The sequence below is a fragment of the Danio rerio genome, chromosome 7 (genome assembly GCF_049306965.1).
Source record: "Danio rerio strain Tuebingen ecotype United States chromosome 7, GRCz12tu, whole genome shotgun sequence".
Lineage (NCBI taxonomy): Eukaryota > Metazoa > Chordata > Actinopteri > Cypriniformes > Danionidae > Danio > Danio rerio.
The window spans coordinates 52,748,972-52,776,710 of record NC_133182.1 but is presented as its reverse complement, the minus strand read 5'-3'; the positions used below and the strand labels follow the sequence as shown (position 1 = coordinate 52,776,710).

General features: G+C 37.9%; 2 protein-coding genes across 9 annotated transcripts in view; both read left to right on the top strand.

Annotated features, from left to right (window-relative positions):
• Positions 1-12,822, top strand: part of col4a6 (collagen, type IV, alpha 6) — a 182,218-nt gene extending 169,396 nt beyond the window's left edge. For all 6 annotated transcript variants that reach the window (XM_073907321.1, XM_068222723.1, XM_073907322.1 and 3 more), the window contains 13 exons: positions 761-835; positions 967-1,074; positions 1,177-1,284; positions 1,434-1,505; positions 1,600-1,719; positions 5,031-5,147; positions 5,693-5,854; positions 5,956-6,054; positions 6,151-6,300; positions 6,399-6,515; positions 7,095-7,286; positions 7,545-7,831; positions 9,508-12,822. In XM_073907321.1, the coding sequence (XP_073763422.1) occupies positions 761-835; positions 967-1,074; positions 1,177-1,284; positions 1,434-1,505; positions 1,600-1,719; positions 5,031-5,147; positions 5,693-5,854; positions 5,956-6,054; positions 6,151-6,300; positions 6,399-6,515; positions 7,095-7,286; positions 7,545-7,831; positions 9,508-9,768 (1,868 nt within the window). In that variant the 3' untranslated portion in view covers positions 9,769-12,822. The remainder of the gene's footprint in view (positions 1-760; positions 836-966; positions 1,075-1,176; positions 1,285-1,433; positions 1,506-1,599; positions 1,720-5,030; positions 5,148-5,692; positions 5,855-5,955; positions 6,055-6,150; positions 6,301-6,398; positions 6,516-7,094; positions 7,287-7,544; positions 7,832-9,507) is intronic.
• A 3,181-nt stretch (positions 12,823-16,003) lies between these two features.
• ankrd46b (ankyrin repeat domain 46b) lies at positions 16,004-22,305 on the top strand. Of its 3 annotated transcripts, XM_073906356.1 has the most exons (5): positions 16,004-16,688; positions 17,271-17,394; positions 17,476-19,077; positions 21,002-21,160; positions 21,439-22,305. In XM_073906356.1, the coding sequence occupies exons 3-5, from the start codon at positions 18,767-18,769 to the stop codon at positions 21,653-21,655; spliced, it is 687 nt and encodes a 228-aa protein (XP_073762457.1). In that variant the 5' UTR covers positions 16,004-16,688; positions 17,271-17,394; positions 17,476-18,766; the 3' UTR covers positions 21,656-22,305.
• The last annotated feature ends 5,434 nt before the right edge of the window (positions 22,306-27,739 follow it).

The window sequence follows — 27,739 nt, the reverse complement described above, 5'->3', positions numbered from 1 at the left end:
CAAGCTGTCGCTATAAACACACACACACATACACACAGCACCACACTGTTTCTCATTCACACACATACACAAACATAGACAGCACCAAACAAATACACGCACACACACACACACACGAAATGCACGCTTGCTTGCTTGCTCGCTCGCTTGGGAGCGATATTGTGTGGGGCCGCCCACTCCTGTTAAAATTACACCAGAGTTACTGACCGCTCTCACACTTTATTCGGAAATTTATTCCCGCGCTGCATGAAATCTGGTCGGGTCCCGCGACAATGCACAGGTATAGCCTCAGCAAAGCATACAGTCGAGAGGAAAAGAGAGTGGAGGAAAAGTCACGCCAGAAGCAGAGAGAAAAAGTCACACCAGCAGGTGAAATGGGCCACTGAGAGAGAGAGAGAGAGAGAGAGAGAAAGAGAGAGAGAGAGGAGAGAGAGAGAGAGAGAGAAATGGAGTTCACTTTCATTCCCTTAACCGCAGAGAAATAGGGGCTTCTGCTGGAAGTGTCAGTGAAAGACTGTCCAGAAAACACACATATGCAGTGAAATTGTGCACAGTTTCTGCATTTTTAAGTAGTTGGCGCCAGACGTGTTGTAAATACCCACGCTCACCTCCATATGAGGTAAATGACGTCAGTACATAATAACCGGTTATGATTATTACTAAACCAATACCGAATTGTCTGCATCTGCATCGCGGTGCACGGAAGAAACAATTAATTTTGACACCCCTAATAACCAGTGTCCTTAAAAACTGACTTTAGGTGAGAAAGGTGACTCATATGCATCATCTGGACCCACTGGACCGAAGGGAAATATAGGAAATTCTGGATTCCCAGGTAAGAAAGACATTGTTGATATGAATAAAGTTTTTTTTTTTATCAACACTTCTTTTTTGTTTGTTATTAGGTATTTTACATTACAAACCTAATTTATGAATATATTTTTGTCTTTTACCTTTGACAACTAGGTGGTCCAGGACGTCCTGGTGAACCAGGTGATTCAGGATTTCCAGGTGTCTTGGGATATCAAGGCCAGAAAGGCTTCCCTGGGGACCCAGGAATACCAGGATTTGTTGGTATGATTCTGTTTCAGTGATCTAATTTTTTACATTATATACTGTTTTTTTTTTTTCCCTTGTTGTCACTTTGTCAGTTTTCTTTGATGTGTTTGTTTGTAGGTTCATCAGGCCCCCCAGGCCCTAGGGGTCTCCCTGGTTATCCAGGACTGAGGGGGCGTGATGGAGATCCAGGCCGTCCTGGAGGTCCAGGCTTACCAGGAGATAAAGGTTAGTTAAGGACAAATTTAATGTATAATATTGCAACTTGCAATTATTGCAATTTTTCTCCAGTTTAACCATTTGCGTATATAATCCAGCAGAAAACCATCTTGAAATATTTCTGATAACATTTCTGAAATGTTTCACTTTATCTTTAGGTTTTCCGGGTTCACCTGGTTTAGATGGACTCAATGGGCTTCCAGGATCGAGAGGGCCACCTGGAGTTCCAGGTAAAACATTTTCATTATAAATTTCAACATATTAAGCCTTAAACCTGAACAAATATTTTAATGACTTTTCTTTAATTCATGAATATGTCCTTAGGTGTGATTGAAGGTGGTCGGGTTGGGCCGCCTGGTGTAAACGGACAAAAAGGAGAGAGAGGAACATCACAACCTGGAGTACCTGGCCGCCCCGGAGAAAAAGGGGTCAGAGGAGACACTGGTGAGAATCCTCATACACAACCTACTATACATGCAAATTAAGATCATCAGATCCTTTTTTATGTATGAATCTCATATATTAATTGTATAATTACTTATAATATTCATGTGATTTGTTTATATATATATATATATATAATACATATATATTAGTGCTGTCAATCGATTTAAAAAAATTAACTAATTAATCGCACCTTTTAAGAAAAATTAATCACGATTAATCGCATTTAAAATACTGAAACTTGTAATTTTGGCTATTTAAATGTAAAATTAATGTAAACGCAAGACAAAAACTATTTAAATTCAAAATATAATTGTTTAATAGAATTTTTGTTTAACTTGTAACACAGATTTCTTCATGTAAACAACATATATAACAATAAACAACAAATATATATATATATATATATATATATATATATATATATATATATATATATATATATATATATATATATATATATATATATATATATATATATATAACATATATAACAACAACCCACAATAAACCATCAAGATCCTGGCTTGACAGCCATATTTATTACAGAAATTAAAACACAGGCATGTAAATGACATTTAAATTTCAAAACAATCAATGCCAATAAAGAAAACATTGATTTCCATGTTGGATTCTAAGTGGACTGCAAAAAAAATGCCAAAATACAGGAATTGCAGATATGGAAAATGAAAAATTATAATAATAAACTATAGAATACAAACTGTTGCACTCATTGTAAAGTTTTATTGCTGTGAGTTGAGAACATTAGTTATAGAGTAGAAACAATTTTGCTTAATCCTCCTTTACATTCATCCAGTTGCTAAGACTAGGAGTATCCCGCAAATGCACAGAGACTCCCAAATGCCCGCAAATGAATGATAATTTCTTGTGTGGTCGTTAAATACATTGCACACCCTTCTCGCCCCTACTCAGAAACGTCGCTCACTCCACCCCTGACATCCCTCAACGGGCCTGACACAGACACACACACAGACAGACACACACACAACGCGCTGCAGACGTTTTGGCCCCAACGGCCTTCTATACTGGAGCGACTCCCCTCAGATTCAACACGCATGATCACGTTTATCAAATTTGCTTAAACTAAGCGTCCTAAAGTATTACTGTATTTCACAAGGATTCTGACACAACAACGCGAAGCAGACGCTTTCGTTGCGTTTAATGAGGAAACACGCTAAACTTGGAGGGCTCATGCTGAAAGGCAGAGTAATGCCCTGTCTTTGACAGCTCGCGACTTCACCAGACGTACTGAATACATTTACGTAAGACACCAATACTCCCGATTTTAATATGATTAAGATAATATTCTTATTAAAATTCAACCGTGTAGCCTTAAAAGGAACCTTACCTTAAAGGAACACCGAGTCACGAAATGTGGAGGATTTTCTTTCTGTTCGCCATGCGGTATCAACTTACAACAGAAGTCGAAAGTTAAAAATGAAACACACGAAATTGCATGAAACTCTGGATAACCTGTGATGCAACTAATTGTTTTATACTGGAAAGTGCTTCCTTGGTCTTATCCACATTTATTGCATGTTGAACACACGTCCACCACAACAAGAAGTAAAAAAAACCTGCAACTGCGTTAATTGCGGTAATTTTTTTTAACACGTTAATTATTTAAAATTAATCGCATGCGTTAACGCGTTAATTTTGACAGCGCTAATATATATATATATATATATATATATATATATATATATATATATATATATATATATATATATATATATATATATATATTTATATATATATATATATTGTTACGTGTTTATGATGTTAAATAATTAAAGGGATGATACGTAACAATCAGTGAGTCTATTGATGCTGGGTGAATGAGGAGAAGACGCATACGCTTGATAAGTGAAACAAAAAATAAGTATTTATTAATGGATAATGCCAAACAATGAATGTAAGATGAAAGATTAATGTAATTTGAAATAATTGAATTAAATAAAGAAAAATAAGAGTGTTGCCAAAACAAAGAAATAAATATAACAAAACGAACTAACTAAACCCCAACCCACTAAACTGACTGAACAAAGAAAAATGTAGAAACAAAACCGTAATCTTCAGCACGTAGCTTAACTAAACTTCTTAACTCCCAAACATAAGTACACATGTGGCAACGCCTCCAAAAACTAACTAATACAAAATTTTACTAAGCTGCTCGAAATGCTAGAATTCTCGTAAAGTACACACTGTTAGCCATTAGCAAAACAAGATCTTCTCATAAAGATCGTTCAAAATCTCACTAAACATTAACAAGAGCAGCACAAGTTTAACTGATAAATCAGGATAAACAGGGAGAAAACTAGAAAATAGCACTCGCAAACAAATCAAGCGGATCAATCAAACAAACAGTCCGGCCGACACAAGTGAGGAGATTGGCAGGCCAAGCGCTCCTCCAGAACAGCGCAAGCGCACCGGTTTTATACTGCGCGGTGTAGTGACGAAGGTGAATGACAGCTCAACCGACCAATGGTAGCACACCTGAAACAGGATAGGACCACAACAAGAGATAGAAAGAGAGAAGAGAGAAGAGCGCAAAGCAGAAAACAACAAAAATACTACAAAACATATGTGAAACGTAACAATATATATATATATATATATACATATATATATATATATATATATATATATATATATATATATATATATATATATATATATATATATATATATAGACACACACACATATACTTTTATGAATCCAATATATATATATGGAACTTTTTAACTTGTATACATTAGTGCATGGGGCGATCCAGTGGCACAGTAAGTAGTGCTGTCGCCTCACAGCAAGAAGCTCGCTGGTTCGAGCTTCGGCTGGGTCAGTTGACGTTTCTGTGTGGAGTTTGCATGTTCTCCCTGCGTTCGCGAGGGTTTCCTCCGGTGCTCTGGTTTCCCCCACAGTTCAAAGACATGCGGTACAGGTGAATTGGGTAGGCTAAATTGTCCGTAGTGTATGAGTGTGAATGAGTGTGTATGGATGTTTCCCAGAGATGGGTTGCAGCTTGAAGGGCATCTGCTGCGGAAAACATGTATGCATTTTTGCAGTGTTGTGGGAAAATCAAAGACATTTGGAGAAACAAAAACATGACATGTTATTTCAAAGTGTCAGAGCCACTTCTAGTTATAATAATTAAATCCAGCTAATCAAGGGCTTTGCACTCTTTATATTATTTTCTGCAAGGCCTTTGAGCTGCATTCTAACAAGCAAATGGGCATTCATAAGCAGTCATTGGTTAATAGTCCCTGTTTCTTTTTTAATTTGCATATAGGTGCTCGTGGTTTAAGAGGCTACCCTGGAAATCCAGGCCCCCCTGGTCAACCTAGTCTTTCTAATATCCCAGGTCCTCTCGGAGACCCTGGACTTCCAGGATTAGATGGACGAGAAGGTACGAGACATCTCTGTCTTCACTGCTGTCATCACTTTTGTTGTTTTTCTAAGGTTGAACTAATTATTTCTTGGGGTTTACTTCTATTTACCTAAAACTACAATATGCTTGATCTCGAGATCTAAATCTTATTTCACCATGGTGGCAATGTGACAAGCTAATAATACTTTGTTACAATATTTACAATAGTATTTTTGCTAGTATCTATAATTTACTTGCATTTTGATCTTTCTGGCAACTTTCACTTTTACTTGATTTAATTTCTTCAGTAAATTCTAAACTTTTACTCAGATGCACTTTCCTAAAAGACATTTGTCAATTAATGAAAGGAAAGGAACAAACCATGGACAATAACTGTAACAAAGTCATTTTCTAGTAAGATATCTGTTCTTTTACTCAAGTGGGGCTTTCAACTACATTATCTACCGCTGTCGTTTAATTAAAACTTGCTTTTTTTTTTTTTACTTCTATTCTCTTGCCGTGTTAGTTGCCTATCATTGTGGTGATGCAGTGATTTAATGGAAACTGGATCTTTTGCACTGTAGGTCCCTTTGGTCCTCCTGGACTCCCTGGTCCACCAGGCCCTGGAACTGTCCAGGGAGACAGAGGAGACCCTGGGTTTCCTGGTCGTCCAGGAATAATAGGACCACGTGGTGAGCCAGGTGGTTTTGGAGCCCCTGGATTACAAGGCAATCCTGGTTTCAAAGGTATTCCCATTGACATTTTGACATGTTTTCTCTTTAACCCTTTTTCTATGTTGTAGTTTGTCAAAAAGTGATTAAACATGTTTCTCTCTCTATATTTAAAGGACAAAGAGGTGAGCCTGGCTTCAGTGGTGTGCCTGGACGACCAGGGTCTCCTGGAGAACCGGGGGATTATGGCAGAAGTGGACCCAGAGGTCTAAAGGGTCAGTAGTTTATGAATTCAAATCAAAAATCTAAACAAGAATAATTCAATTCCTGGACAGTCATGATACATTGACTTCTGCCTATTGTCTTCTCAGGTACTTCTGGTCCTGTTGGAAATCCAGGTTTTGTGTTCGCAAGTAACATAACAGCCAGAATGCCATCTGGGGATCCAGGCCAACCAGGGCTTGATGGATTTGCTGGTCAGCCAGGAATACCAGGTCTGCCAGGCAGTCCAGGCAACCCAGGTGAGAACTATTGAAGAAAAATAGAAAGTAATATGATATGAAAGTCTGATCAATTAACCATTCCAACTCCACTTTTGATTGCTTTGAAATTATTGTAGGCCCCAAAGGATTCAGAGGCCAAGTGGGTAGACTTGGTCCAGTTGGATTAGCTGGATCTCCTGGATTTACTGGTGATCCTGGTCCTTCTGGAATCCAAGGACCCACAGGACTCCAAGGTACAGATTGCAGCTGTAAATGTTTGGAAGCAATACTTTGGAAAAGATGGTTCATGATCAACAGATTAACGAGAAAAACGAATAAAATGTTTAAAAGACTGTGTCTAATCGAACAAATCTTTAGGAAATTAATATTTTTATTTAGCACAGACTCATATAAATTATGGTTTAATAATGCATTTCAGGTCATTAAAACCAATATATTTCTGTTGATAATTTATATAGTGTTGGATATTGATTTTTCATCCCATGCAATATTTAAATCTTTAGGCAAAACTGGATGAGAACTGCAGTATCATCCAGTGTGTTACTTCAAGAAAAAAAATATCTTAATATTAAATTGTATCTAGTAATCCTAAGAGTAGTTTTTGCAATAAATATTGTGTACATTGAAAAGTAAATTCCTTAGCCATATCAGGTAGACATTTTACGTTTGATACTTGATTTTACTTAAGGTAATTGTAAATTTCACTAAAACATTCTGGTTTATATCTTTCCCCCTTCTTCTCTTGCCTTTTCTGTAACTTCTGCTCTAAATTTTTTACTTTAAAATTTTAAACTTTGCTATGTCCCCCACAGGACCTCGTGGTAAACCAGGGTTGCCAGGTATTCCTGCTCCACCGACGCGCAGCACTGGCATTGGTTATACTTTGGTGAAGCACAGTCAATCCACACGGGTGCCCATGTGTCCTGAGGGAATGACCAGGCTCTGGGAGGGGTACAGTTTGCTCTATGTGGAGGGACAAGAGAAAGCGCACAACCAGGACCTGGGTGAGACATTAGGCTTGGAATAAGCAAGTCCACAAACTGTAGCTTACACTAAGATCGTATAAAAGACTAGCTTTAATGTGTGATATTGAGATTGTATGTGTTTTATGAGTTTAATTGAGTTTTCCTAATTCTATTGAGTAGAGGCTGATTCAACTTATCATTGAATCAGTTGATTATAAATACAGTTTAACATGAATATGCAGATGAGTAAGTTTCTCCTCAAGATGGCGCTGTGAAAGATTGTTCTCATTTCCACAGGATTGCCCGGCTCCTGCCTGCCTCATTTCAGCACAATCCCCTTCCTCTACTGCACCGCCAATGAAATTTGCTACTATGCAAGCCGCAATGACAAGTCCTATTGGCTGTCCACCACAGCGGCTATTCCCATGATGCCTGTGGCAAATCAGGAGATTTCCCCATACATTAGCCGCTGCTCAGTGTGTGAAGTTCCATCTCAACCAATCGCTGTCCATAGCCAAGATCTGACCATACCAACATGCCCTCAGGGCTGGAGAAGTCTGTGGATCGGTTACTCCTTCCTCATGGTAAAATTCATTTACTGTATACCTGAACAAACATGCAAAGCCAGACATCACTGCGGATTAACTTTTGATTGTATGACTTTTGTGTACTTTATCAATTAACACAATAGGCATGAAGTAATATCCTTTATTAATTTAATAGTTTAATTTAATATTCATATTTTGATGTTCCTAAATTTAAAATATTGTGATAAACAACATGGACATCAGTAGTCAAATTATTTTGCCTTAATCTAATTAAGACAATATGATCAAGGTGTTTACATGAGTTGCTTTTGAATGTTCCTTTCATGCTGCCGTTTTACATGTTAAAGTGCATAGATTGATTAACGTCATTGCGTCACCATGCTACAAACGTTTCCTCTGGAGTTTCATGTAATTTCAGGTGTTTCAATTTTTGTCAACTTTAACTGCAGTTTGGCACTTTCACTTTCATTCAGGAACATTTCCTGCATTATTGGTTATGAGATTGTTGGTGTTCATGTAAACGTACTCAATGACATAAAGACATTTATTGTAAATGTGGGTATTACACTTGACTAAAACAACAGCTCACTCACTCATGTTCTTCTTGCTTAGTCACTGTTTTTTCAGGGGTTGCCACAGTTGAATGAACCACAAAATACTCTGGTAAATGTTTAATGCGACAGATGCCCGTCCAGCTGCAGATTAAATCCATCAAATTAAAAAAAATGTGTTACCTGTAACTAAAGTTTTAAAACATTAAAAGCATAGTTCACCCAAAAATTAAAATAATGTCATCATTTACTCACCCAACACTTGTTGGGGGAAAACAGCCATTGACTAGTATTTTGTGTCTATTTCAACCATTAACCCTGCCTGTAATCTGGAGGATTTTAAACATAGGTGAACACAGCAGCACGGATATATCTGAATGGTAACGAACTTCAGTGATAAAAGACAAAGTCCACCGATCTCCAATTCTCGTACAGCTCTCTCAACAAAAATGCTTGCTGCAAGCCAACAGCTTTGCTGTATCGGCCCTAGAGCATCACAGGGAAAAACATGCAACAAACCTTGTGAATCATGGAAACAAATACATACAACTCGTGCCATGCGTGGACATGGTCTCACCAAGTCATTGGGTCTCAGAGCACAGCAGGTCTGCCTTGCCTTCGGAAAGCACATGCTCTCATGAGTAATTTAGAAGCAGGGTCTTCTCATAAAATAAGAAAACTCTGCTATGAATAATAATGAGAAACCGACATGTTCAGCAGTACATCACAGATTTTAATCCTGCCCAATAATGATTTTAAACCCAGAAAATGAAATTAGCTGACAAAAGCTCAAAATTATCCAGTTTTCTCCACAATTAAAGTTGAAAGGTGTTAACATCGTCTTTACTGATGCTCAACACACACAAATCTGTTCAAATCTCAAAAAAAGTACTTGAGGGTGTCTTGAACTTTTTACTGACGTTTTACCGAGATGCTAATGGTCTAATCCAATTTAATGATCAATGCTAAGCTAAGCTAAAAGTGCACCTGCCAGACCCAGACATCGGCTGAATGGATTTAAAAATGGTTAAAAGTGCTTAACTGTAGTGAAGCTGTAAAACAAGTTTAAAAAAGTGGAGTGTTTCTTAATTATTTTACTTCCTGGTATCTTAAAAATATCAAACTGTGTGAGTAAAACTTTGTGTTTTGTGTGTGGTTCAGCACACAGGTGCAGGTGGAGAAGGAGGCGGTCAGTCACTCATGTCTCCCGGCTCTTGTCTGGAGGATTTTCGCGCGACTCCCTTCATTGAGTGCAACGGCGCCCGCGGCACCTGCCACTATTTTGCCAATAAGTACAGTTTCTGGCTGACCACAGTGGATGTGAATGAACAGTTCGTCCAGGGTCCCACACAAGAGACGCTCAAAGGAGATCAGTTCCGCTCGCGTCTCAGTCGCTGTCAAGTCTGCATGAAGATCTTGTAGCTTGTGTAGATGCACTGCAGGAGAATTAAACTATTAGAAGAAGAGAAAGAGGGGAGGAGAAAGTAAGAAAGAAACATCAACTGATTGGAGTTCATGCCCTTAATGCACATCAGTGGGGATTATGAGGGCTAAGGTGAACACATGGAAAATATCGAGGATGGGACGAAAAGAAGTGGAGATAATCGACAACAGTGGTGCTATGTTGAAAAATATGATGTCGCGTTTGTACGTTCAAGCTTTTTCTTTAAGTTGTTGGTCATATTCACGGCTACCTCAGAGAAAGAATCCCAGAATTCCAGTGGATGGCACACAATAATACATCTACGCCACTTTTACTGTGTAGAGATGAAATGCTGTCTTTATTAACCCGTTCTTCTGCATTTCCTTTATAATCTTTTGGCTTCAGTAGTCTGTATTGGTGCTTCCTTCACATTAATGTTACGCAGATCTTCTTGTTTATGGTGTACTTCTTGATTTCTTGATCATTTACTCATCCTCCTCTTGTTTCAAACCTTTCTTCTGTTGAATACAAAGCAAGAGATACAAAACATTTTTGCGAAAAAACAGCTATTGACTTTCATATTATATATTTTTTTGTTTTCACTATGGATGTCAATGGCTGCTTCACTCTAAACTGATCTTATAAGGAAACGTAACTATTCTACGTTTTGTCAATTTAGTATGATTTTTCAAAGCAGGCGTGGCACCAAACACCACCGCTAAACTTAACCAGCTTATTGAGGGATGAACAAACAGTACTAAACTGTACGAATGAGATTGAAGTTTTTAAAAAGGAGGCGTGGCACCCAACAAATTCTACTAAATTGTACGAATAAGATGGTAAAAATTCATACAAATTAGCCACTAAATCAAAAAGTTCTGACAAACGCGTTGGAATATCCAGCCTCATCTCACAAGTAATTCAATTCATTTCACCTTTATTTGTATAGCGCATTTACAATGTAGATTGTGTCAAAGAAGCTTCACATAAAAGAATTTAGTAAATTGAACAGTGTAGTTCAGTTTTTAAAGTTTAAGTTCAGTTCAGTTTAGCTCAGTTCAGTGTGGTTTAATAACCACTACTGAGAGTCCAAACACTGAAGAGCAAATCCATCGATTCGCAGCTCTACAGATCCCGAATCATGCAAGCCAGTGGCGACAGTGGCGAGGAAAAAATATATATATAATTGGCGAAAGTGAAGAAAAAAAACCTCGAGAGAACCAAGATCAGATGGGTTCCATTTCTCCATTGGCCAAACGTCTTGTGCAGAGCTGCAGTCTAAGTACTGGAGGCTGGAAGCTGGGCCTCAGCGAGGACTTGTCTGTCCCTGGAGCGTCACACAAGTCTCATGCTCTCCACATGACCAACACAGAAAAATAAACGTAACTATTTTCTATTTCGTCAGTCTAGAGACTAATTCGTACAAATAAATACAAGTTCAGTTGTTTGAAAATGAACAATTTTGAAAAAAGGAGACATGGCACCCAACAAATCCTATTAAATTGTACGAATGCGATCCTACGAATTTATACGAGTTAGCCACTAAATCAAAAAGTCACGACATGCTTTTAAAATATCCAGCCTCATCTCACAAGTGAAATTATTTTACGTTTTGTCAGTTTAGAGACTAATTCGTACAAATTCACACGAGTTCAGTCATTTAAAAATGTACGATTTTAAAAAGGACACGTGGCACCCGACAAATTTTTTTAAATCAAAAAGTTATGAGATACGCATTTGAATATCCAGCCTCATCTCATGAGGAAACGTAACTATTTAACTTTTTGTCAGTTTAGTGGCTAATTTATACAAATTCATATGAGTTCAGTCGTGCGAAAATGTACAATTTTAAAAAGAAGGTGTGGCACCCAACAAATTCTTCTAAATTATATGAATGAGACCATACAAATTGATACGAAATAGCCACCAAATCAAAAAGTTACGATTTGCCATGAGATTGTGTTGGAGTATCATGTTTTGTGTTCAGCAGAAGAAACAAATCACTTGAGAGTGAGTAAATAATGAGTACATTTTCATTTTGAGCTAACTATTCCTTGAATGAGCGAGATTGTGCCTCATGGCTGTCACTTGAATTAGTAAAACCCCATAAATATCTTACATATACATATCCTATATATATATATATAGGATATTCATAAATATAGGATATATATTTATGTATATGAATTGCACTGAAGTTAAAGTAAAAAAGTTACACTTCTATCACATGATCATATGCCACTGATCTAAATCCATCTAGTTCACAGGTAGTTTGTTCACTGAGATAAGTTGATATCATTTTCAGGTTTGAGAAACTCTCAAACATCCACCAAGCATAAATAGTGAGAATATTAATACCTTACAGATCATCCTTTCCTCATTTTAAGGTACGTATTTCATACCACAATTCATTGCATGACCAAAAAAGTGTATATTGTTATAGTCAAGTGTCATTTCCTTTTTATTTTAAATGTCTAATTTACTTTGTGCATTGAAAGTGTTAAAGATTTGAATTAGCCAGTCTCTTAGAGAGACGGGTTTACGCTTAACCACTATGATCACTACGCTTTCAGTCTCTCAATGGTAGCCCTGAGTATACATGTACAATTTTTCTGTTTCTGTTGCATTGGTTAGATTATTGTTTATTAATTTCACCCCTTTGATAGAAAGATGTACAGTACAATTAAGTACATGTAATATAGGGAAAGGTTTAACAGTGTTTCTCCACTTAACATATGTTGCTTTTAGTTCTTTTCTAAAATAAAAATATATACAGTATATGTACATTTGTGAAGATTGGCTGTCACAAAGTGAGCAATTTGCTTTTGTTTTTTACTGCTTTAAGACAAAAAAAAGACAGATGTATGATTTCAGAGCCCAGTACATTTTAATAATTGAGCATTTAGAATTTTAAAATGAATTCAGACAGTAAATGAAAAAAAAACAAGAATGAGATTTTCCAGTATTTCATATAGTGGTGTAAATGTTTAATCTGAATGCTCACAATGAGTACATGTATGAAACCTGTCAAATAAAAGTATTCAGACTTTTAATTTCTGTCATATTTAAAGTTTTTATAGTGTATGTATAGTTATTGCCAATGTAACAATTGTAATGTTATGGGACGCTGAGAAGGGAGGAGCGGATCCAAACACAGGTTTATTCGAAAAGTCAGGCAAGCAACGGTCACAATCAGGAGCAAACAGATGTATGCAGGCAAATCCAATGTCATGGTCAATGAATAGGCAAACGGTCAGTACAGGCGGCAAGATATCAAAACAAGAAAGCAAAGCAGAGATCAAACACAAAGGGCAAGAATGGGGCGCTGTTTCAGAAAGGAGTTTCAAAATGGCAGATTTGTCAAACTGGAGAAAGCAGGGAAAGTTAAGCCTGTTTCTGAAAGAGAGGTAACTTTAGCTCAGAGTCAGTTACCATAGTAAATTATTCTGTGAACCTAACCAGGTCAGGAGCAGGTTTTATTCTTTAAACTATGTTTCTGTCGGTCTCCTGCCCTTTTTTTAAAGACAATCTTAACTAACAAAATGTTCTGCTATACCGTTCCTATGGTATGTGCACTTTTTTATTATTTATGTTGTTTTTGTAGCTTTTTAGAACAACAGTATATCTAAATGAAAAGATATCCAAAGATGGCGTTTAAAACTGTGAAGAAATCTCTTTTAGTAAGTAATAAAGACAGCAGAAGTCAGTAATTTATTTAGCTACTGTTCCAAAATATTTTAGATGTTTCTCAAAATAAAATAAATTGAGTTCAAAATGGAAAAAAGTTTTTGTTTTTTACACAGATTTTCAAAAAGAATATATTTTAGAGCAGTTATAACAATAGGCTACCGTGAAACCATGATATTTTTATCCAAGGTTATCATCCCATCATAATCTTAGACCAGCCCATGCCTAATCTTAACTTCTGTTTCCTTTGGCTTAGTCCCTTTAATTATCAGGGGTCACCATATGAACTGCCAACTTATCCAGAATATGTTTTACACAGCGAATGCCCTTCCAGCTGCAACCCATCACTGGAAAACACCCATAAACTCTCATTCACACTCATACACTTACCCAATTGACCCTTCGCTAAGCCACACCCAAAAACCGCCACTTACCAATCGTGGCTTAGCAACCGTAGCTATGCGCAGGAGCTCTGACAAGCGTGGGGAAAACAAGCCAAAGCGTTGTGCATATAGATTGTGCAAATCTAATCCCTGGTATTCTTAAAGTTTGGACAGGGCTGTGGAGTTTTTTCCCTTTTCAAAACCAAAAACCCAAGAGGAGAAATGCCAGCATGGATAAAACTCTGTGAGGGGCGCTGAAGGAGCGGAGTTAAGTTGGTTGATTTGGAAATTCCTGACACATTCATAGACAACAGTTTCAAGAGTTCACACTTGATGATTTATAAAAGCTTGTTTGGCATGCTGTCCCGGGAGAGAGCCCCAAGCTCAAGGGCTCCTCGAGCCCGGGGCTTCCTCCCGTTGGCAGAGCGAGAGGGGAGCCAGAGCTCGGTGGATCTCAGAACTCCCCTGCTGCGGTAGCTAAGGGAACACAAGGGGTTAGACAAAGCTTGATTGTTATGTATGTTAAATGCCACATAGCAAAATTTCTCTGGCCCAGCTCTGGCCCACACAATCAGGTTTTGCTTGGCCCACATGCCGCAGTGAGTTACGGTACATGAGTGGACCAAATCTGGCCTCCAGACAAGGGCCAAACACAGACCATATCTGGGCCAAGTCTCAGCCAAGTTAATAACTCATAACTGGGCCTGAACTGGGCCAGATAGGTTGGTGTGTCACGATTGCAATGAAATTGATAAACCCATGGAGTGATGCGCTTTAGGCACACTAAGGGCACGCTTTTTCTCAAAGTGACCTGATTGGTAGATTTTTTTTTCTGTACTCAAAAATTATTTTAGTGTATTTTAAATGTGGGTCAAGACTGGCCAAACTCACATGGCCCACTTATCAAATTTTTAAATCTAGGCCAAATACTATGTTTTACATCTGGCCCAAATCTTGTGTGCCACCTTAAAAACGGTGCCACCTCTGCCAAACCCGGGCCATGTTTGGCCCACATGCTGTATGCCAGTGCCGGATGAATGCCTGCTGTGCCAGCTTTTTGCCAAATCTGGGCCAGAATTCTTTGCTACTAGGGTGTCTTTGGATGGTGGGAGGAAACCGGACACCTGGGGAAAACCCACGCGGACACGGGGAGAACATACAAACTCCTCACAGAAACACCCATCGGTCCTGTGGAACCAGGGCTGGCAGTGTTCTTGCTGTGGGGCTCACAGTGCTAACCACTGGGCCGCCGTGCCGCCCAATCAGAGGTAAAGGAAGAGAGTAGGGGAGGAGGGGGGTTTCTTCCAAACGAAGATAAAGTTAACTGAAAACTGAGGCTATTTATAGTAGCTTATAGGGCTCATATGATCGGAAGATATGATTAGCAAATGTGAGACTGGCCGTGATAAATCATAAGCACGTGATCCTCTCGAAATTAGTTTATGAATAAACTTCACTTAAATCTGTTGTTTGCTTTTATATTTGGTGTCGGATGAATATATGCTGGTAGGGAAAATCTATTTGTTCCCTTCTGCTATTTATACTTTAATTTATAATTCAATTTCTTTATTTATTTCTTCCGTTTAACTGCAAATTAGAATAGAAACTGGATAAAGAAAACACAAACATACAGACATATAGATATAGTTAATGTACATTGTTATGGTCAATTATGCTAATATTTGGCACAAGTCCATAATTTCCCCTTTCTGGCTGCTCTTTCTATGAATTAATTATGTAGAAGCACTGTCCATGCATGTTTCCTCATCGGTTAGTGATGGAAGTGGGCGTATGTCCTGCTAACTTACTGTGTGAAAGGGGCTAATTGTTAGCATACAGGTTTTCAGCTTTCTTCAAAATATTATCTTTTGAAGAAAACTCATAGGATTGGAACCACTTGAAAATGAGTAATTCATTTATTTATTCATTTTCTTTTCAGCTTAGTCACTTTATTAATCAGGGGGTCACTAAAGCGGAATGAACCGCCAACTTATCCAGCACATGTTTTTTTGCAGCGGATGCCCTTCCAGCTACAATCCATCACTGGGAAATGAGTATATTTATGTTTTGGGTGAACTCTCCCTTTAATTTGTGCATCATCGCCCCACAGCAGCAGAGGGCGCTGTGAGAGTTCAAATACACACACAGCATCCACTGCAGCTTTAGTAACTCATAAACACTACAGACAGAGAAGCGACGGGACAGAACAGACCCCACTCATTTCACCTGTGATACTGCTGCACAAAACAGGTACATAAAACCCCAAGAGCATTTATGAAAAAACTGCGCTAACATATTTCTGTGTTGTTGTAACGGTACATGGATTTCGTCTTCAAATGCTGTTCTGATTCACGCTAGTAAACATGCAGTGATTACAGCAGCTGTTTTCAGATATGTGGTCAAAACAACGTTACATCACATTTGACATAGTAAAGCCGGTTTGTACCGTGATTGTTGTTTGCCGTAGATGGATGTTTTTTTAGAAGTCAGCATCATCTTCATCAGCATCATCAGTATTATCTAGCAGTGCTGCTAATGCAGAATCCTCCTCCTCCTCCTCTCCTCTCCTCTCTTCCAGCACTGCAGATGAAGATCTGCTGAATAGTGCTGCTGTGACACTCATAGGTTGCATTATTGTTGTAAATTAAAACCATAAAAGGCTTACTAAGGTGTGAGTAGCTGCCCTTAGCACCTCCATCCTCATCATTTAGTTTTACTCATAATCAGTGGGGAAAAGTAAGTATAATATTGGCAGAAAATTAAACCTGCTGTAAACAATGTTGTATTGACATAGTGACAACATTAATGGGAATGTATGTGCATTAGAAAGAAAATGAAGTAATTATATAGTAAGTAAGTAAGTAAAGTTTTTTTATAAAGCACATTTACTTCAGTTTGGCACTGACCAAAGTGCTGAACAAAACCATAGCACACACTCTAAAAGAGTAAAAGATAACAATAAAAGTAATAATAGGAATAAAAGTATTACAGCAACAACCACAATAAAGATTAAAAGCCTGGGAATGCAATAGAATAAAAAGATATGAGCATGATTTTTGGTGCCTGTTAAAAGTCTAGCTGCCGCATTTTGAACCAACTGCAACCGTGCCAATGAGGATTGGGGGAGACCAACATATAAAGAATTGCAATAGTCTAGGCGGGATGTGATAAAAGCATGTATGACCTTTTCCAGATCTTGAAAGGAAAGAATGGATTTGAGTCTGGAGATGATCCTCAGCTGATAATAACTATTCTTAACCACTGAGCTAATTTGTTTTTCTAGACAAAGCTCAGAATCAAAGATAACTCCTAGATTTTTTTACTTGCGATTTAACATACGGTGCAAGACTTCCCAAGCCCCCAATATACGACATTCTTGTTTTTGAGGGGCCGAAAAGAATAACATCAGTTTTGTCATTATTAAGTTGAAGGAATATAACACCAATGCACCTGTTTCAGAGTTATGTTAGTGTATATTACTATTACTACACTTTATCAGGTACACCTGTCCAACTGCTTGCCAACGCAAATTTCAAATTAGTTAATCACATGGCAGCACTGAATTTAATTTATTGAATGGGATAGCCCCTTGAGATGAATCATCTCATTTTCGAGGGGGTCTCTATCATTTTCGAGGGGGTCCCTAACTCAATGCATTTAGGCATGTAGATATGGTCAAGAAAATCTGCTGTAGTTCAAGCTCAGCATCAGAATGGGGAAGAAAGCTGATTTAAATGACTTTGAATGCGGCATGGTTGTTGGTGCCAGACAGACTGGATTTTCACACACTCTAGGGTTGAAAGAGAATGGTTGCAAAAGTGAAAATATCCAGTGAGCGGCAGTTCTGTGTGCACAAATGCCTTGTTGATGCCAGAGGTCAGAGGAGAATGGCCAGACTGGTTCCAGCTGATAGAAAGGCAACAGTAACTAAAATAACCACTCGTTACAACCGAGAGATGCAGAAGAGCATCTCTGAACACACAACACGTCCAACCTTGAAGCAGATTGGCTACAGCAGCAGAAGACCACACCGGGTGCCACTCCTGTCAGCTAAGTACAGGAAACTGAGGCTACTATTCACACAGGCTCAGCAAAACTGGACAGAAGAAGATTGAAGAAACGTTGCTTGGTCTGATGAGTCTCGATTTCTGCTGCCACATTCAGATGGTAGGGTCAGAATTTGGCATCAATAACATGAAAGCGTGGATCTATCCTGCCCTGTTTCACTGGTTCAGGCAGCTGGTGGTGGTGTAATGGTGTGGGGGATATTTTCTTGGCACACTTTGGGCCCATTAGTACCAACTGAGCATCATGTCAACACCACAGCCTACCTGAGTATTGTTGCTAACCATGTCCATCCCTTTATGACCACAGTGTACTCATCTTTTGATGACTACGTCCAGCAGGATACACATCATGTCATAAAGCGTAAATCATCTCAGACTGGTTTCTTGAACATGACAATGAGTTCACTGTACTCAAATGGCCTCCACAATCACCAGAACTGAATCCAATAGAGCACCTTTGGGATGTGGTGGAACGGGAGATTTGCATCATGGATGTGCAGCCTACAAATCTGCAGCAACTGCATGATGCTATCACGTCAATATGGAGCAAAATCTCTGAGGAATATTTCCAGTACCTGCTACGAAGGATTAAGGCAACAGGGGTTCCAACCCGGTACTAGTTAGGTGTACCTAATAAAGTGGCCCGTTAGTGTATGGTATGTGGGTTAGTCAGTGTTATTTAAATTACTCTCAGCGATTAAATTACAGTATTGTATAATACAGAGGTGTGCTGCCCAAATGAAAACAAACCTTTATAACCCAAAATCTTTGTTGTTCTGAAGTGAAATCCAAGCTTCATTAGAGTCACCTCATTGTTGTTTTTCTCAGTTACGCTGGAATTTTCGGAGACCGACTCGGACATGTCCTATGTCTTCATCAATGACTCGTCGCAGACCAGTGTCCCGCTCCTGCAGGCTTGTATTGATGGGGACCTGAGTTTCGCCAGGCGTCTGCTGGAGACCGGCTGTGACCCCAACATCCGGGACCACCGAGGCCGCACGGGTCTTCATCTGGCAGCGGCGCGGGGTAATGTGGACATCTGCCGATTCCTGCACAAGTTTGGGGCAGACCTACTGGCCACTGACTATCAGGGCAACACGGCGCTGCACCTGTGCGGGCACGTGGACACCATTCAGTTCCTCGTCTCCAATGGCCTCAAAATAGATATTTGGTGAGATGTGCCATAATTTATTTACTTTTTTAGATAATTGATGATAAAGTGTATTTTTACAATGGGCTGAAGCAGGGGTCACCAAACTTGTTCCTGGCCGGTTTCTAGCAGATTTTAGCTTTAACCCTAATCAAACACACCTACACACCCTAATCAAGGTCTTACCAGGTATTCCTGAAACATCCAGGCAGGTGTGTTGAGGCAAATTGAAGCTAAACCCTGCAGGGACACCGGTCCTCCAGGACCGAGATTGGTGACCCCTGGTCTAAAGGCTTCAATTTACAGCATAAATGAGTGGTCTCCCAAAAAAAAGACCTGAAATGCAGAATCATCTCACCACAGTATGTTTCCACTGTGTAATGATTCATCCTCCGAACCCAGAATTTGACAGCGCATCTGGACACTGTGAATATAGGGCTTCCTTTTGGCACAATACAGTTTTAACTCCCATTTGTGTATGTAACTATGTATTGTGGTACTTCACAAAGGTTTGCTTAAGTAGTCCTGAGCCCATGTAGTGATATTGCTTATAGATGAATGAGGATTCCTGATGCAGCGCCGCCTGAGTTATCGGAGATCATGGTTGTTCAGCTTAGGCTTGCTCACTTGTCTTTGACACACTGAAATTTCTTCAGATTCCTTTAATCTTTTAAAGATGTAATGCAATGTTGAAGGTGAAATATCCAAAAGTCTTTACTATATTTCTTTGAGGAACATTGTTTTTAAACATTGAATAATTTTGTCAAACTGGTGATCCTCGGCCCATCTTTGCTCCTAAAGGACTAGTCCTTTCTTGGATGCTGCTTTTGTACCAATCATAATTACAATCACCTGTTGGCATCACCTGTTTCAAATTATTATTTAACCAATTTACCTGATTGATAGCCCTAAATTACTCCTGTGCCAACTCTTTTTGCAGTGTGTTGCAGGTCTGAATGACAGGAAAGGATGTATATTTACAAATGAAATGAAGTTGACCAGACAAAACATGAATATTTTCTGTTTATATTGTCTGCAATCAAATACAAGTAAAAATAAAATTAGAAATCAATACATTCTTTTTTATTTTATTTGCCATTTGCCTACTGTCCCATACATTTTTTTCTTTTTTTTTTTTGGTAATTGTAATGTACTATTGCCTCTTAAACCTGAATGTATGAACATGATATAAGATTGACTTCGGTTTTTTGCCCATATTACATTAAGGATTGGACAAATTTGCATTTACTGGTTTACAGGGCAAAATGAAGCATTATTATTAGTAGTAGTAGTAGTAGTAGTGGTAGTAGTATTACTACTATTTATATAAATTCATTCATCCATTTTCTTTTTGGCTTAGTCCCTTTATTAATCTGGGCTCGCCAAAGCGAAATGAATCGCCAACTTATCCAGCATGTGTTTTATGCAGTGGATGCCCTTCCAGCCGCAACCCATCACTGGGAACCACCCATACACTCTTGCATTCACACACATACACTCCCCTATAGCACATATGTTTGGACTGTGGTGGAAACCTGAACACCCGGAGGAAATCCACGCCAACACTGGGAGAACATGCAAACTCCACACAGAAATGCCAACTGACCCAGCCAGGACTCAAACCAGCGACATTCTTGCTGTGAGGCGATTATGCTACCCACTGTGCCACTGTGATGCCAGCTATTACTATTATTATTATTTATTTATTATTATCATATTAATAGTTTTAATAATAATTTGCATGGCATTATTTTCTTTACCATAGTACCCATACCTAAAGTTTTTGACAGCCACTCATTATTATTATTATTATTATTATTATTATTAAACAGAAATAAAATGTTTAACAGTTTCATATAGTTAATAATTAATATTTTATTTTAGATAATTAGTATTTTTTTAATCTGACTTTTAACTTCCCATTTGTTCTCCTGCATTTGAGCAGTAACCACAACGGCTCGACCCCACTCGTGCTGGCCAAGAGGAGAGGGGTAAATAAAGATGCCATCCGGCTGCTGGAAGGTCTAGAAGAGCAAGAGGTCAAAGGCTTCAACAGAGGAGCTCACTCCAAACTAGAAGCCATGCAGATGGCTGAGAGCGAGAGGTGAGATTCCCTCCAATCACACTGTAAAAAAATTCTGGGTTCCACACATTTCCTTCATGTTGTCCCAAGACAAATCAATTAAGTAACTTAATTGTCTTTACAAATTTAAGTGCATTCAACATAAACCAATTAAGTTGTGCCCAAAAAAAAACTCAAGAATTGTGTTGATTCAGCTCATTTAAATAAGTAGTTTGAACAACAAGCAAACTTCATTTTAAGTGCAGCATTTATTACGTGTCAGCACTTCTTTTGCTAACTCAACACTATGTGGTTTCCAGTGCAATGGAGAGCCATTCGCTGCTGAACCCAAACCTGCAGAACAGTGAGGGTGTGCTGTCCAGCTTCCGCTCCACCTGGCAAGAGTTCGTTGAGGATTTGGGCTTCTGGAGGGTCCTGCTGTTGCTGGTGGTCATCGCCCTGCTATCTCTGGGCATTGCTTACTATGTTAGCGGCGTTCTGCCCTTTTCTGCCAGTCAGCTGGAGTTGGTCCACTGAGAGACAGGTGGTGTTGTTTTATCTCGGGACTGGAGTCAAACTTTGAACTAAAAAGGAGTTTTGAGGGGACACTGAAGGTTCCTTATAGTACAAGATTAGCTCTGATGTGAAGTTTAGAAATGATCTTGTCATTCTCACAGGTGAGGTCGAGTGGAGACATGATGATGATGATGATGATGATGATGGCTGCAGTATAAAGGAACACTGAAAGGTAAAGGTTCAGGTATTATGGGGGAAATGGTAAAGATTTCTTAAATACACTCTAAGTGATGTAAACCCATTTCTCACAGATCCTCCCACAACAGTAGACACATGCACTTGCGTTGATGTATACAACATTAGATGATTGTTGTAGGCTAGATCAGACATGAAGTATTAATATTTGATTATTTCCCTTGGCCATCACCTTTGTTTTTGTCTGTATATGAAGTCACTGTTGTGAAAGTATGAACAGACACTATATATGCTTATTTATTTATCGCTATTCATTTGTCATTACATAGAATATTGTAAGTAAAACAAGTAATGATATGTAAAATGGTACATAAATCGCTAAATGGCCAACAAGATCCTGTTTGTGTTTAAATGGTCTTTTACGTTTAAAAAAAAGTCTTCATACAAATAAACAGAAATGTTTTTTCTTCATAAAATGCTTTTGTACCTTTAATGCATTTTTATTAGCAACATTTTCAGAAATTAATGGCAATGCTTATGTATGAGCAATATCACACTCGTAGCAGTCTGATATGGCTGTATATCGGCCCAGTGGGAGGTTTGTGTTGGCTTGAGGCCACAGGTCGAGTGCCTTTAAGTGTGCCACCAGTGACGATATGCAGACATATCGCACTGCTACGAGTGCGATATTGCATTTATACAACAGTTAGATGGCATAATCGTGTATATATAAAAAGAAATCAAACACAGAGTGTCTCAAAACCCCTTTGTATGAGGAACTACTTCTGTCATTCATACTACTTCCCCAGCGTCATGTCAGAGCTAGTATTTGAATGATTCTCTTGTGTAATATCTAAAGCGATGACAAAACAGATGATTTTACTCACATTTTAAGATTATAAAGCTGAATGGCATGAAATGCCATCAGTCTACAGAGATTTTCCAAGTATTTCTCTGATGTAATTGCTCTCTGTTGTCATCTTGTGGCGAAACGTCAAGCATCTTTGCTCTTTTCAGTTTGGCTGGCTGACCACCGATGTACTGAGTCTCTGAAATTATTAATATTTAAAATAGGCAGTATCTTTAAATAAACTGCACAAATGCAATCTAAAGAACTATATTCTCACCTAAAAAAGCCTCACAAGTAAATTATGTTGCCTAACAGTTGCAATATTTGTCAAACTGAAGTGGGTTTATTGATCTGCTGTCATTATGTGGGCAGAGTAAGGCCCAATCACAGTTCTATTTTTGCACCCCTTACCTTTGGCTCTTAAAACAGAGTGCAAAGAGGAAGGGCTTCAATATTTACCCCTAAGAATTGGGACAGCACCTGCACATGTCATCATATGTCATCGCAATCTCATGCTTCATATGAGATCAGACGATCGCGACTGCTGTAGTTATTCCAGTTGCTTTATTTTTTTGTATTTATCTTCAAGAAATCACTGAAGGCGTGTATTATGTTATCATAGCGATCTAATGTGGCAATAAGATAGTAACTGTACTGTGTATTTACACAGTGGCCATAATCATCTATGTAAACACACCAAAACAACATTAACATTATAGCAGACACTGTAAAAAGCTCATTCCCACCCACTAGACTTTTCCCACAGGGTATTCCAGTGTCATCGAGTGTCAGTATCTTGTGGGACTGCTGTATAGGAGTTATGATTATGGATTAAAGATAGCGAAATTTAGCAGTTTTTATTTTAGCAGGGTTTTTTTTAAAGCATGACTGTAAAACAGGTATGCGGTTATAAATGTATTAAAACATGTGCTTGTTTGTTGTAAAAATTCGCAATAATGACAAAAAATACTAATTTGTGGATCTCCGTACTTCCGGGTGCAAATATCCTGCTGTTGTGGCTGGTGTATTCTGGGAAATTTTCTTACCCCTTGGTTTCGAGTGTAGTCCTGAAAAATCTTAGTTTAAAGTGGTATTCACCCCCTTCCCCTTAGCCCTACACCTTCAAGATAAAAAGAATTGGGACACCTCTACCCCTTCACAGGAACGTGCAAAATGTAGGAAAGGGGTAAGGGGAAGGGCTAATAGGTAGAATTGGGATTTGGCCTAATACAGGAAGGTGAAGACGCTGTACGAGTGCTGATATTGTAGAATATTGCACAGCTATCAGCCAATCAGGTTTAAGAACCAGACACAACATATATACATATGTTATATATGTGTATATATATATATATAACATATGTATAGTACACACACAAAAGGTTTGGCCGTCAGGCTTATAAAATTACCAGGGTTTCAGTTTCATTGTCCAACCCTGCACTGGATAGCCCTTCTCTACACCCTTATACCTGAGGTAATTTACACTTATATGAATATGCCAATTACTTCTGGCTCCACTAAATCACACCAGCAGTTCCTTTGCTCCACTCTTACTCTATAAACTAACATTGAACACACTCCAATGGCAAGTGGCAGTCTTTAAAAAATGATTACTGCTGAGTCAATTGGTTTCAAGAGTGAATCCATCAGTAGGTATATTTGAATTCTGACATTATTATACAAAAGAAAGTGTGCAAGGAGAAAGCATAGATCATTGCAAAATTAAACATTTGCTATTATTTATAAAGCTGTCCACACTGCACACTGATATTGTATTTACAGTTTGTTATGATGAGAGGATTTGTACTCTTCGAAAACTTCATTGTTTTGAGCAGTGAGAGGATTCTGCCTGTAGTTCACCTAAAAATAAACATTTACTCTCACTAAAGTTGTTTATAAAAGTTTAGGAAAAGTGGAGGGTGAGTGTATGATGACAAAATAAATGCCTTTAAACTCCTCATTTTGGCCATTGCACTCAAGAGTTTAAAAAAACGGCAGGTTTAAGGTAGGTTTAGGGCATATAGATGCTGGTTAAAGCTGGATTTTGCTGGTCATGAGCTGGTTGTGTTCTGCTTGGGACCATCTTGGGACCAGTAAAAACATCAAGAACCAACTTAAACCAGCAGCCATGTATCAAAACCTTATCAGCATATACTTCTTTTTTTTCAGCATGAGTGATCAGCAGATTTGCCTTTGATTGGCTCTGCTGCTCAATGCTCCAAATCTACATTGTAATTATAAACTGACACTGACACTGCCCAGAGTGCTAATACAAACTGGGCTCTTTTTTTTAATGAAATCGCCTTTACCCTGTAGGGCACTATTTGCAGGGACAGCCATTTGTAGTAGTATCTGAAAATATAGTTTTGTAGATGTTATTGAGTGCACTCATTCAATCCCATAATGTTCTGTAACAATTAGCATTCAACTGATGCACACGCAATGGCGAGATGAGAGAGTTCAGAATAAATATTTGCATTAGTACTTGTGCTGCCAGTTTGATAAGGGTTAAACGGTTAGTAAACATCAGGCACAAACAATGCCAAAGTGCAATCCTTTTGGCACACTCCCTGTTTGATATTGCTTTTCACTTATTCAGGTGAACTAAATGACTTGAGTAATACCAAAATCGTGAATGTTCGGTTTCACACAATCAGTTTGGGTTGTGACAACATGAAGAAGTTAAAGTAACTTATAAACTTACAAGTGGACTGAGCATTAAACAATTACATTGTCCCTAAAAAACTGAAGAATTGTGTTGTTTCTGCTCATTTTAAGTAGTTTCAACAAACATTTTTTTAGTCTATGATGACCTTGAGCACCACTTTTTCATATGTCTGACCCATCTTGCATACCTGAATCAACTAAACAGCTTAAAAGTAGACCAGAGAAACGTGATTATAGTTTTGCTTTTAATTGATTTCATTTCTTTAATGGTTTTGTGAAGTTTAGTTTTTATTTTGTGAGCTCATTTATACTCTGTTTTTATGTTTACTTTCAGTTTGAGTCATTCTAGTTTGGCAGAGTTAAGAGATAACGTGTGAACCAAAGCACAGTTTAATATTTGCACATTACCTTTTACGCAAACTTTTTAGTTTTTGAAATAAAGTATTTGTTTGAACAGACACTGAACCCAAAATCATAAATGCAAATGAAACAGATAAATGTAAAATTTATGTCATTTAGGATCATGTTTGTAGTCAAACATGCCTACTTCTTTTTTTTTTTTTTTTTTTTTTTGGTCAAATGAAGAAGCAACCAACCAACCTCAGGTCATATTTATGCCATAGAATGAGTGCTCATGAAATCTGAAAATAATAATTTTTTGCTAAATTTAATTATATTTCAGTTGACAGCTGTTCATTTTGCTTAATTTTAGTTTTTCATGTGTAGTGATTTTTTATTTTAACATTTTTATCACAAATTTGTATTTTAAATTTTATTTTTTGTTTTTAAGTAAAACGTACATAAATGCTTGAAATGACAGACGTAGTGAAAGACTTTCCACGTTTTCTTTTAAACGTTTTGTTGAGAAGACAAAATAGTAAAAATGAATAAATATCGCATAAATGATAAAAAAATAATAAGTAATGTGATTGAATAGCAATAGTACATGTAAAAAAACATAACAAAACAAAAGAATGAATAAATAACAAAACAATATTATTAAAAGTAGCAAAGGGAACAAAAAGGTTGGAAGAGGTGATGGGTCATAGATTTATGTAAATGCATTCAAACTTAGAAGCAAGTGAAATTAAGTTATAAAGGAATGCCATTTCGTCACCTTAGATTTATAAGGTTCTATATGACAATCAAAATTGAGTCATTGACATATTCTTATTAAATGACAACTTATTTACATTATTGGATGTTTTTTATAAGTTATTTACATTTTAAGACTTTTTATTTAAACACAAATGTTACACACATACTGTTTGCTATATGGAATGTAAAAACTTTGAAGCTCAATATCTCAAAGTCATTCAGAACGCAAATAGAGCCTTATAATTCCAAGTTAAGGATTTAACATAAAAAGACCAATAACTGGCATTCTAAGAACATCTTATGTTTTCTATTTTTAAAAAGTACATGGTATTCACTGTGAAATACCTGGAGGTTATAGATTTTCAGATGAAATAAAATCCATCGTCTAGCCAATAAAGAAGTAAGGGCGAGTACCTCCTAACTGTTTAGATATAAACTGGTCCAAAACTTGGGAACACTGAAGATTGCTGTGAAGGGGGAAGAAATCCACTTTGATTTGAATATGGTACCAAACATGGACATGGTTTCTGAAAGAATTTATCCAGTAGTTTTGAAGTACTGTGCAGAAGAAAAACATGTGATTCAGACTACAGGGTGACATCTGTCACACTTGTCATCTACAATATAGAATAAATCTTGAGAGCCAAGCTTTGAAGTAATGAACCCTGCAGTATTTTAAACTGTAGGAGTGAAAGCCGAGCACATAGTGAACTTGAATGAATTCTGTCAACAGCATATGCCCACCAGACAACCTCAAACTCTTCACCTAACTCAAGTTACCAGGCACTGTTAACTTTAGCAGCAGCTAGTCCTATATGTCAATAAACCGACAATAAATTCTAGAAATATACTCACTGGCCATTTTTAGGTACACTTTACCGGTTGATTCCCTTTTGCCTTCAGAACTGCCTTAATTCTTTGTGGAATAGATTCAACAAGGTACTGGAAATATTCTTCAGAGATTTTGGTCCATATTGACATGATAGAATCACACAGTTGCTGCAGATTTGTCGGCTGCATATCCATGATGCCTGCGGAGGCCATTTGAGTACAGTGAACTCATTGTCATGGTCAAGAAACCAGTCTGAGATGATTCACGCTTTATGGCATGGTGTGTTATCCTGCTGGAATTAGCCATTAGAAGATGGGTACACTGTGGTCATAAACCTCTGGCATCAAAAAGGCATTTGCGCCCATGCACAGAACTGCCGCTCACTGAATATTTTCTCTTTTTTTAGACCATTCTCTGTAAATCCTAGAGATAGTTGTGCATGAAAATCTCACTAGATCAGCAG

Coding starts and splice junctions, on each gene's coding strand:
- ankrd46b (XM_005166503.4), top strand. CDS start 18,767: ATGTCCTATGTCTTCATCAATGACTCGTCGCAGACCAGTGTCCCGCTC. Junction 19,078..21,001: donor GGCCTCAAAATAGATATTTG/GTGAGATGTGCC, acceptor GCATTTGAGCAG/TAACCACAACGGCTCGACCC. Junction 21,161..21,438: donor CAGATGGCTGAGAGCGAGAG/GTGAGATTCCCT, acceptor TGTGGTTTCCAG/TGCAATGGAGAGCCATTCGC.